This window comes from Nerophis ophidion, linkage group LG14 (genome assembly GCF_033978795.1).
Source record: "Nerophis ophidion isolate RoL-2023_Sa linkage group LG14, RoL_Noph_v1.0, whole genome shotgun sequence".
NCBI classification, from domain to species: Eukaryota; Metazoa; Chordata; class Actinopteri; order Syngnathiformes; family Syngnathidae; genus Nerophis; species Nerophis ophidion.
The window spans coordinates 10,095,524-10,107,780 of NC_084624.1; the positions used below are offsets into that span (position 1 = coordinate 10,095,524).

Below are 12,257 nucleotides of genomic sequence, written 5' to 3' on the forward strand. Positions count from 1 at the left end.
CGCTAATTATTTTAAAACCTCTTCTCACCAAAGGCATGCGGTAAATTTAGGCCTGCGCTTATGAATTTGAGTGTGATGTAAGGATACCATCATGAAAAGCACATTTAATTAAAAAAAACGTTATTATGGTCTTACCTTTACTTATAAATGAAGTCCATGCGCGGCTCCTTCTGATCAAAAGCGTCGATAACTCGTTTAACGAAGTCTTCCTTATCTTTCTTCAGTTTTAAAAGTCTCTCTGTCTCGATGGAGATCTTCCTTTATTACCTCCTGCTTCGATTGAAAGTCCAATTTAGAAAACAGTTTTATTTTAGATATGTAATCCTCTATGTTAAAAGTGCAAGCAATTAACAATTAATTGACTATTGTTGTCACTTCTTCTGCAGCCGAGTAGTCGCAAGAAGGATCACTAGCGCCCTCTACCACCAGGCGGCGGGAGTCATTTAATGACTCATATTTGACACACGCAGCTACGGTATATCAATAATAATGTTCTTTTTAGCATATTCATTAGCTTGGACCTTAAATCCTACTGAATAGCTCTTAATCTTCTTCCCTTCATGCGATTTCAAATTATTGAAATCAGCCTCCTCCATTTTGAAAATGATGACAGGTGAAGTGTCACTCGTGACGTGACGAGTTTGACCCGGCGGAAATTCTAGGCATATGCTAATTATTTGGCGAAACGAGTTAGACCCGGTGGAAATTCTAGACATGCGCTAATAAAAATAATATTTTGCGAAACGAGTTTGGCAGGCGCATACTATATACCCGGCGGCAATTCAAGGAAATACGTTATTCAGTGTTAAAAAAAAATATTATATGGCTCTCATGGAAATACATTTTGAAATATTTGGCTTTCATGGCTCTCTCAGCCCAAAAAGGTTCCCGACCCCTGGTCTACAGCATCAAGTGGGCATTTGTAGTACTGCTTTGAGTTGGCTGAAGTCATATTTGACTAACAGGACTTTCTCTGTAACTGTTGCTGGTTTTGAATCCTCGGTTGCTCCATTGACATGTGGTGTCCCACAAGGCTCCGTTTTAGGACCACTGGTCTTTTCTATTTATTTACTTCCTCTGGGCTCAATCCTAAGAAAGCATGATATTTGTTTTCATTGTTAAGCCGATGACACACAAATGTATTTTCCGTTAAAGAGAAATCCATCCATCCATCATCTTCCGCTTATCCGAGGTCGGGTCGCGGGGGCAACAGCCTAAGCAGGGAAACCCAGACTTCCCTCTCCTCAGCCACTTCGTCTAGCTCTTCCCGGGGGATCCCGAGGCGTTCCCAGGCCAGCCGGGAGACATAGTCTTCCCAACGTGTCCTGGGTCTTCCCCGTGGCCTCCTACCGGTTGGACGTGCCCTAAACACCTCCCTAGGAAGGCGTTCGGGTGGCATCCTGACCAGATGCCCGAACCACCTCATCTGGCTCCTCTCGATGTGAAGGAGCAGCGGCTTTACTTTGAGTCCCTCCCGGATGGCAGAGCTTCTCACCCTATCTCTAAGGGAGAGCACCGCCACACGGCGGAGGAAACTCATTTCGGCCGCTTGTACCCGTGATCTTATCCTTTCGGTCATGACCAAAAGCTCATGACCATAGGTGAGGATGGGAACGTAGATCGACCGGTAAATTGAGAGCTTTGCTTTCCGGCTCAGCTCCTTCTTCACCAAAAAGGATCGGTACAACGTCCGCATTACTGAAGACGCCGCACCGATCCGCCTGTCGATCTCACGATCCACTCTTCCCTCACTCGTGAACAAGACTCCTAGGTACTTGAACTCCTCCACTTGGGGCAGGGTCTCCTCCCCAACCCGGAGATGGCACTCCACCCTTTTCCGGGCGAGAACCATTGACTCGGACTTGGAGGTGCTGATTCTCATTCCGGTCGCTTCACACTCGGCTGCGAACCGATCCAGCGAGAGCTGAAGATCCCGGTCAGATGAAGCCATCAGGACCACATCATCTGCAAAAAGCAGAGACCTAATCCTGCGGTTACCAAACCGGAACCCCTCAACGCCTTGACTGCGCCTAGAAATTCTGTCCATAAAAGTTATGAACAGAATCGGTGACAAAGGACAGCCTTGGCGGAGTCCAACCCTCACTGGAAATGTGTTCGACTTACTGCCGGCAATGCGAACCAAGCTCTGGCACTGATCGTACAGGGAACGGACCGCCACAATAAGACAGTCCGATACCCCATACTCTCTGAGCACTCCCCACAGGACTTCCCGAGGGACACGGTCGAATGCCTTCTCCAAGTCCACAAAGCACATGTAGACTGGTTGGGCAAACTCCCATGCACCCCCAAGAACCCTGCCGAGAGTACAGAGCCGGTCCACAGTTCCACGACCAGGACGAAAACCACACTGCTCCTCCCGAATCCGAGGCTCGACTATCCGACGTAGCCTCCTCTCCAGTACACCTGAATAAACCTTACCGGGAAGGCTGAGGAGTGTGATCCCACGATAGTTGGAACACACCCTCCGGGTCCCCCTTCTTAAAGAGAGGAACCACCACCCCGGTCTGCCAATCCAGAGGTACCGCCCCCGATGTCCACGCGATGCTGCAAAGTCTTGTCAACCAAGACAGCCCCACAGCATCCATAGCCTTAAGGAACTCCGGGCGGCTCTCGTCCACCCCTGGGGCCTTGCCACCGAGGAGCTTTTTAACTACCTCCGCGACCTCAGCCCCAGAAATAGGAGAGTCCACCACAGATTCCCCAGGCACTGCTTCCTCATAGGAAGACGTGTTGGTGGGATTGAGGAGGTCTTCGAAGTATTCCTTCCACCTATCCACAACATCCGCAGTCGAGGTCAGCAGAACACCATCCGCACCATACACGGTGTTGATAGTGCACTGCTTCCCCTTCCTGAGGCGGCGGACGGTGGTCCAGAATCGCTTCGAAGCCGTCCGGAAGTCGTTTTCCATGGCTTCCCCGAACTCTTCCCATTTCCGAGTTTTTGCCTCCGCGACCGCTGAAGCTGCACACCGCTTGGCCTGTCGGTACCTGTCCACTGCCTCCGGAGTCCTATGAGCCAAAAGGACCCGATAGGACTCCTTCTTCAGCTTGACGGCATCCCTCACCGCTGGTGTCCACCAAGGGGTTTTAGGATTGCCGCCCCGATAGGCACCAACTACCTTGCGGCCACAGCTCCGATCTGCCGCCTCGACAATAGAGGTGCGGAACATGGTCCACTCGGACTCAATGTCCAGCACCTCCCTCGTGACATGTTCAAAGTTCTTCCGGAGGTGGGAATTGAAACTTTGTCTGACAGGAGACTCTGCCAGACGTTCCCAGCAGACCCTCACAATGCGTTTGGGCCTCCCAGGTCTGTCCGGCATCCTCCCCCACCATCGCAGCCAACTCACCACCAGGTGGTGATCGGTAGAAAGCTCCGCCCCTCTCTTCACCCGAGTGTCCAAAACATGAGGCCGCAAATCCGATGACACAACTACAAAGTCGATCATGGAACTGCGGCCTAGGGTGTCCTGGTGCCAAGTGCACATATGGACACCCTTATGTTTGAACATGGTGTTTGTTATCGACAAACTGTGACGAGCACAAAAGTCCAATAACAAAACACCACTCTGGTTCAGATCCGGGCGGCCATTCTTCCCAATCACGCCTCTCCAGGTTTCACTGTCGTTGCCAACGTGAGCGTTGAAGTCTCCCAGTAGGACAAGGGAATCACCCGGGGGAGCACTTTCCAGTACTCCCTCGAGTGTTCCCAAAAAGGGTGGGTACTCTGAACTGCTGTTTGGTGCATAAGCACAAACAACAGTCAGGACCCGTCCCCCCACCCGAAGGCGGAGGGAGGCTACCCTTTCGTCCACCGGGTTGAACTCCAACGTACAGGCTTTGAGCCGGGGGGAAACAAGAATTGCCACCCCAGCCCGTCGCCTCTCACTGCCGGCAACGCCAGAGTGGAAGAGGGTCCAATCCCTCTCGAGAGAAGTGGTTCCAGAGCCCTTGCTGTGCGTCGAAGTGAGTCCGACTATATCCAGCCGGAATTTCTCGACTTCGCGCACTAGCTCAGGCTCTTTCCCCCCAGTGACGTGACGTTCCACGTCCCAAGAGCTAGCTTCTGTAGCCGAGGATCGGACCGCCAAGTGCCCTGCCTTCGGCTGTCGCCCAGCTCACAATGCACCCGACCTCTATGGCCCCTGCTATGGGTGGTGAGCCCATTGGAGGGGTGGCCCACGTTGCCTCTTCGGGCTGTGCCCGGCCGGGCCCCATGGGAACAGACCCGGCCACCAGGCGCTCGCCATCGTGCCCCACCTCCGGGCCTGGCTCCAGAGGGGGGCCCCGGTGACCCGCGTCCGGGCGAGGGAAATCTGGGTCCATGGTTTTTACTGAAAATCAAGATCAAGCGAGCTTTTGCCCTTCTGCCTCTTCAATGCTTTCCCCTGACAGTTTGTCTATGTTTTAGTTTTTTTCCTCCGCATTTGTCCGTCTCCTCTCTGTGTTTAGTATCTCCTGTCTTTAGTTCCTGTCTAGTGCTCTTATTTTGTCAGCTTCCTGTGTTGTTCCCTGAGTGCTGTGTTCCTCCTCAGCTGCGACCGATTGGTACCTGGCCACACCTGTTGCCAATCAGCCTGCTCCTATTTGTACCTGCTTTGAACTCCTCCACTTGGGGCAGGGAGATGGCACTCCGCCCTTTTCCGGGCGAGAACCATGGACTCGGACTCGGAGGTGCTGATTCTCATCCCGGTCGTGAACTGATTCAGTGAGCTGAAGATCCTGGCCAGAAGAAGCCATTAGGACCACGTCATCTGCATCATCATCTAATAATAATAATACATCAATATTTATTGATATTAATATTTGGTTATCAACTTTGGTCGGCCAAACCAAAGGACAAGACGGGCTAAACTTGGCCCACAGGCCCCACTTGTACCAGCCAGACAGACCTAATGCAGGATGAGTCGTGAGTTTCACCTCAGACACTCTGACTCAGGCCTCAGCACACCTGGATGACTTCATCGGTTGCTACACTCATAGCATGAACATGCAGACAAGCAGCTGCTGCGGTGAAGCAACACCACAAGCCTAATTGCGTCATTCCTGGCTTTGTTATTTTTTTTTTTTGGGATCGTCACAGCCGGGCCTGCAATTTTGTTATTTTAGGGGCAGGGTCTCTTGGCCTTTGGTGTCGTCAACTTTTTAAAGGCACAAAGACCATCAAAGAAAACACTGGTTTTAAGTCTACAGTCATGAAGGATAAGAATGATTATTTTGATATGTATTACTTACAATTAAAAAGAAGAAGCTGTTTTTTCACAGATTTGTTTATTTCTTAATAAATAACATCAATATAATAATAAATAATCATATTAAATATCATCCAATAAAAAACACTAAATGAACACAACAGCTCAAGAAAAGATATAGCTCTGCCTCCCTTTGCCTTTGGGACTTCAGCATTAAACTTTTCTACAGGGACAAACAGTATTGAACAATTTCAAACAATTATTTAGCTCTGGTTTAACCCATTAAAAATTGAAGATATAACAAATTAAAGTGTTTGAAAGTAGCCTGCAGTACATTCAAAATAGAATTGTGTGTGAATTGTGAATTACATTTATATAGCGCTTTTTCTCTAGTGACTCAAAGCGCTTTACATAGTGAAACCCAATATCTAATTTTTACATTTAAACCAGTGTGGGTGGCACTGGGAGCCGGTGGGTAAAGTGTCTTGCCCAAGGACACAACGGCAGTGACTAGGATAACAGAAGCGGGGATCGAACCTGCAACCCTCAAGTTGCTGGCACGGCCACTCTACCAACAGAGCTATACCGCCCCGATTATTCATAATAACATAGAGTTAAAGGTAAATGGAGCAAATTGGCTATTTCTGGCAATTTATTTAAGTGTGTATCAAACTGGTAGCCCTTGGCATTAATCAGTACCCAAGAAGTAGCTCTTGCTTTCAAAAAGGTTGGTGACCCCTGCTCCGCACGCCGCCGAAGAAGACGCCGGAAGACTCGACTTGGACTGAAAAAGGTTGGAAGGAGAAGGTTCTGGATTGTTCCACGTCTTCCATGCTGAAGTGGCCCTTTTGCCCACGATAAGAACACTTTCTGTTACAGTACATTCTGACTAGAACCCATGCTAAAGTGGTCCTTTTGCCCATGATAAGAACACTTTCTGTTACAGTTCATTTGAACAAGAACCCATGCTGAAAATGTCCTTTTGCCCACAATAAGAACACTTTCTGTCATAGTACATTCTAAATAGAACCAATGCTGAAGTGGTCATTTTGCCCACGATAAGAACACTTCCTGTCACAGTACATTCTAAATAGAACCCACGCTGATGTGGTCCTTTTCCACCCGATAAGAACACTTCCTGTCACAGTACATTCTAAATAGAACCCACGCTGAAGTGGTCCTTTTCCACACGATAAGAACACTTCCTGCCACAGTACATTCTAAATAGAACCCATGATAAAGTGGCCCTTTTGCTATGATAAGAATACTTCCTGTCACAGTACATTCTAAATAGAACCCACGCTGATGTGGTCCTTTTCCACCCGATAAGAACACTTCCTGTCACAGTACATTCTAAAAAGAACCCACGCTGAAGTGGTCCTTTTCCACACGATAAGAACACTTCCTGTCACAGTACATTCTAAATAGAACCCATGATAAAGTGGCCCTTTTGCTATGATAAGAATACTTCCTGTCACAGTACATTCTAAATAGAACCCATGCTGAAATTGTCCTTTTGGACACGATAAGAACTCTTCCTTTCACAGTACATTCTAAAAAGAACCCATGCTAAAGTGGTCCTTTTGCCCACGATAAGAACACTTCCTGTCACAGTACCTTCTAAATAGAACCCACGCTGAAGTGGTCATTTTTCCCACGATAAGAACACTTTCTGTCACAGTACATTCTAAATGGAACCCATGCTGAAGTTGTCCTTTTTTCCCACGATAAGAACACTTCCTGTCATACTACATTCGAAAAGAACCCATGCTTCGGTTAAGTGTTCCTTTTGCATGTTTATATTATTGTGTTTTTTTTCTGCAGTTTTCACTCACATCGCGTGGGAGAGCGGGTCGGACAAAACGGCAAAATCCCGCACACATTGTCGCTTTGCGTCGCTAAATTGGAACAGTGTGTGGATCGGTTGGTAGAGCGGCCATGCCAGCAGCTTGAGGGTTCCAGGTTCGATTCCCGCTTCCGCCATCCTACTCACATCCGTCGTGTCCTTGTGCACGAAACTGCCTAAAGTGGTTTAAATGTCGCTTAAAGAACGTAGATAATGGGTTTCACTATGTGAAGCGCTTTCAGTCACTAGAGAAAAAGCGCTATATAAATAAAATTCACTATTTATTGTCTTCTACTGCTTTCACCAATGTATCAAACCTTCTTAGACTTCTTGACTTTGTTTGTTTGAGTTGCTGACTTGGTTGTTTGGCTTTAGCTTGTTTCTTTTTGCAATTAGATACTCTTCTTACCGTATCGTTAATAAGTTCTTACCATAACGGCGCCGGAAGTTGGCAGACCCGTCAGCGATCTCATACTTGCCAACCTTGAGACCTCCGATTTCGGGAGGTGGGGGCGGGGGTGTGGTTGGGGGCGTGGTTAAGAGGGGAGGAGTATATTTACATCTACAATTCACCAAGTCAAGTATATATATATATATATATATATGAAATACTTGAATTTCAGTGAATTGTAGCTATATATATATATATATATATATATATATATATATATATACATATATATATATATATATATAAAAGAAATACTTGAATTTCAGTGTTCATTTATTTACACATATACACACATAACACTCATCTACTCATTGTTGAGTTAAGGGTTGAATTGTCCATCCTTGTTCTATTCTCTGTCACTAGTTTTCTAACCATATGACAATACTGCCATCTAACCACAGTAGATGGCAGTATTGTCCTGTTTAAGAGTGTCACAACATTGCTGTTTACGGCAGACGAACTGCTTTACGGTAGACGAAAACGTGACTGCTGTTGTTGTGTGTTGTCACCGCGCTGGGAGGACGTTAATAAAACTGCCTAACAATAAACCCACATAAGAAACCAAGAACTCGCCCTCGATCATTCTACAGTGGGCAGACACGCTGTTTATATTGTGGGAAAGCGGACGTGAAAACAGGCCTCAGGTCCGCCTGAATTTCGGGAGATTTTCGGGAGATTTTCGGGAGATTTTCGGGAGATGCGCTGGATTTCGTGCGTCTCCCGGAAAATCCGGTGGGGTTGCCAAGTATGCCGGTAATGTTTGTCTGATCTTCAATGGGATTGTGCTGAAATGTTTTATTTCCCCTCGGGGATTAATAAAGTATTTCTGTTTCTGATTCTAAACACTTGTCATTTCGCCCTGATATTCAAATTTTACTTAGGGGATTATCTCAAATTTTATTTAAGGGATTATCTTTATTAAACAGAAATGTCTCAAGTGTCTTTGTCTTCAGGCGATCACGGCTAACTTTTTTATAACTCCTGACTTGAAAAAAAAAAACATAAATCCAAAACTAATATCTCGCTCTTTATCTCCTCAACTTGTGTTTTTACGACAGTGAGTCAAGGTGTGTGCGACAAGCTTGCGAGTCCACAGCACGTCTGGTATGTCGGGAGCGACTCCTGGATCACTCCCACCGTCGAGGAATTCTGGAACTTTCCTTCCATATATGGACTTTTTGATATCAATCGTCACCTAACGACGAAAGGAGGGGGGAGGAGCCTGGGATCGATTGACAATGAGGTCTGACCCAAAGAGTACTCAGTGAGCAAGATAGTTATCGTTCACGGCTGCGGTGCCTATATGCGGGTTGAACGGGAAAATGCGCTAAAACAGGGGTGTCCAAACTTTTTCTACTGAGGGCCGTACACTGAAAAATCAAAGCAAGCGGGAGCCATTTATTTTAAAAACCAGTACAATATATGAATAAAAGGGTTTTGGTAACAATAAAATGTAAAAAATGTGTCATTATTCAGTGTTTTAAATCTCTAGATCAACATTATTTTTTATTTAGCCTTTCTTTAACCAGGTAAAATCCCATTGAGATCAAAGATCTCTTCCCTGGCCGAGAGGGCAGCAGCAAGGTTAGAATAAAAACAGTAAACAACACATAAAACATCACATATACAACACTAAAACTTGCTCACATCCCACATTAGGTCTAACTGTCAATATAATGATTTTAAAGATTTAAGTTGTATGCTCTTTTTGTCAAGGAAAACCATGTTTTTATTATGAAAAAAATACACAATATGCAATATTTTCACCCAATGAAATTTTTAAGTAGAATATTTGAGATTATATAATAATTGGAGCCGTAAACATCTAACACCATTTAATTTTAAATCACTATTATTTTTTGTGCAATGACACTTAAAAACAACACTGATCCTAAGGGGTCCTACTCATTAAACTGTTAAAAAAATAATGTTTTTTTTTTTTACTGTTTACTTTTAACACAATGGTCTCAAGATCAACTTTTTGTCAATTATAAGTTTTTTTGTAGTTTATATGTTTTGTTTGTTTGTTTTAGGCCGTTCTTTGAAAAAAAAAAACAGCTCAGTTTTTTATATGGCAAACACAAAATATGCAACATTTTCCCCAAAAAATATCTCAAAGTGGAATATTTAATATGACATAATTGGAGCCTTGAATTTATTTTAATTTTTTTTTAAAGAAAGAAACAGCCTGCATGGCAGCTTTGTGTTATTATAGTAAACATTGCAACATTTTCTTGTTACATTTCACCTGTTTGCTCTTTTATACCACTTTTTATGTTTTTTTTTCCATAGTATTTTTAAAATGTGCCGTGGGGCTGTTAAAAAATGACCTGCGGGCCGCACTTTGGACACCCCTGCTCTAAAAGGTTATGAAAGAGACAATTATATACATATGTCAGTGAGATTTATCATCAAAAACCAGGCACATTTATTTGAATTATCATAAAATGTACGTCGTACTATAAATCCCAAGTGGTTAAATACAAGCCGGGAACTGTCTTGACTCTCTTCGCGGTGCTCTTTGGGCAAAACCGTACGAGCGTTTTAATTGGTCACCGTAAAAAAGTACGAGCGTTTTAATTGGTCGCCGTAAAAAAGAAAGGAAGTACTTAAGTTCAGCCCAAGTTATTTCACTGCCTTTTTTTGTTTTTACCCACCTAAACTTGCTCATTTTGACTCCATTCGAGGAACAGAAACAATGTCGGGCTTCGTCAAAGGTCCCTCTTACGGCTTATCCGCGGAAGTCCGAAACAAGGTAAGTCAACTCTTTTGCATATCAATCACTGTTCATTTTAATGGAAGTTTTTTTTGGGGCGCATCTCCTCCGTCGTTGCACATCCTCCATTTTGATGCGGCCGAGCCATAAAAAGTATCCCAAAAATAACTTAAACGAAAAAAAAAACAATAACACGTCACTAATAAGTGTATTGGAGTGAGTTGTATTAGGTGCGTTGTAGTTCGAATTAACTTAAAATAGCGCAGAATTATCGAGAGAAAAAAAAAAAAAAAGGAGAAGTAAATTGGACATTTTTCAACATTCCACGCGAGTCGCGATAGAAAGCAGACTTTGGGCGTTGTCTCCTGGCGAAGAGAAGTGTCCTTGTGGCACATTTGCAGTCTACTTCTGTGCACTTTGCAGGCCTGCAATGTCACCCGCTTCAGGAATGTTGTTCTGCTGTGAGATCCTTGTCGACAATGACGTCCATTGTCTCTCCTTCTATGCGAAGAAGGAACTCTTTAATAAAGTCCCCGTGCTTCACTTTTTTTATTGACAAACTACTTCCTGTCTGTGCAGGAAGTACTTTATTTTGTTAGTTTTTTTTCTCATGCATTTAATTTAGGACCCAGTTGTTGGAAACTTTGCGTGTAGTCCAGGGGTGTCCAAAGTGCGGCCCAAGGGCCATTTGCGGGCCCGTAGGTCATTTTTTTAACGGCCCCACGGCACATTTAAAAAATACGATTGAGAAATTTTTAAAAAGTAAAAATTAGGGTGAAATGTAAAAAGAAAATTTTGCAATGTTTACTCAATGTTTCAATCAATGTTTACTTATATAGCCCTAAATCACTAGTGTCTCAAAGGGCTGCACAAACCACTACGGCATCCTCGGTAGGCCCACATAAGGGCAAGGAAAACTCACACCCAGTGGGACGTCGGTGACAATAATGACCCAGTGGGACGTCGGTGACAATGATGACTATGAGAACCTTGGAGAGGAGGAAAGCAATGGATGTCGAGCGGGTCTAACATGATACTGTGAAAGTTCAATCCATAATGGATCCAACACAGTCGCGAGAGTCCAGTCCAAAGCGGATCCAACACAGCAGCGAGAGTCCCGTTTACAGCGGAGCCAGCAGGAAACCATCCCAAGCGGAGGCAGATCAGCAGCGCAGAGATGTCCCCAGCCGATACACAGGCGAGCAGTACATGGCCACCGGATCGGACCGGACCCCCTCCACAAAGGAGAGTGGGACATAGAAGAAAAAGAAAAGAAACGGCAGATCAACTGGTCTAAAAAGGGAGTCCATTTAAAGGCTAGAGTATACAAATGAGTTTTAAGGTGAGACTTAAATGCTTCTACTGAGGTGGCATCTCGAACTGTTACCGGGAGGGCATTCCAGAGTACTGGAGCCCGAAATGAAAAAGCTCTACAGCCCGCAGACTTCTTTTGGGCTTTGATCACTAAAGACACTTTAAAGGCCTACTGAAATGAGATTTTCTTATTCAAACGAGGATTGCAGGTCCATTCTATGTGTCATACTTGATAATTTCGCGATATTGCCATATTTTTGCTGAAAAGATTTAGTAGAGAACATCAACAATAAAGTTACTCTTGTTTACTTTTAGCTACCTTGACCACCCCCAAACTGTGAACCATCACTGTAGACACATATCACCTTTGATCACTAAAGACCCTTTAAAGGCCTACTGAAATGAGATTTTCTTATTCAAACGGGGATAGCAGGTCAATTCTATGAGTCATACTTGATCATTTTGCGATATTGCCATATTTTTGCCGAAAGGATTTAGTAGAGAACATCGACGATAAAGTTCGCAACTTTTGGTCGCTAATAAAAAAGCCTTGCCTGTACCGGAAGTCGCAGACGATGACATCACAAGTGTGAGGGCTCCTCACGTCCTCACATTGTTTATAATGGGAGCGTCCAGCAGCAAGAGCTATTCGGACCGAGAAAACGACTATTTCCCAATTAATTTGAGCGAGGATGAAAGATTTGTGGATGATGATAT

At 44.7% G+C, this 12,257-nt stretch overlaps 1 protein-coding gene across 1 annotated transcript in view; it reads left to right on the plus strand.

Annotated features, from left to right (window-relative positions):
- The first annotated feature begins 10,106 nt into the window (after positions 1-10,106).
- cnn2 (calponin 2) overlaps positions 10,107-12,257 on the plus strand; it is a 44,135-nt gene continuing 41,984 nt past the window's right edge. Inside the window, exon 1 of the mRNA XM_061919811.1 lies at positions 10,107-10,265. Coding sequence (XP_061775795.1) covers positions 10,209-10,265 — 57 coding nt within the window. The 5' untranslated portion in view covers positions 10,107-10,208. The remainder of the gene's footprint in view (positions 10,266-12,257) is intronic.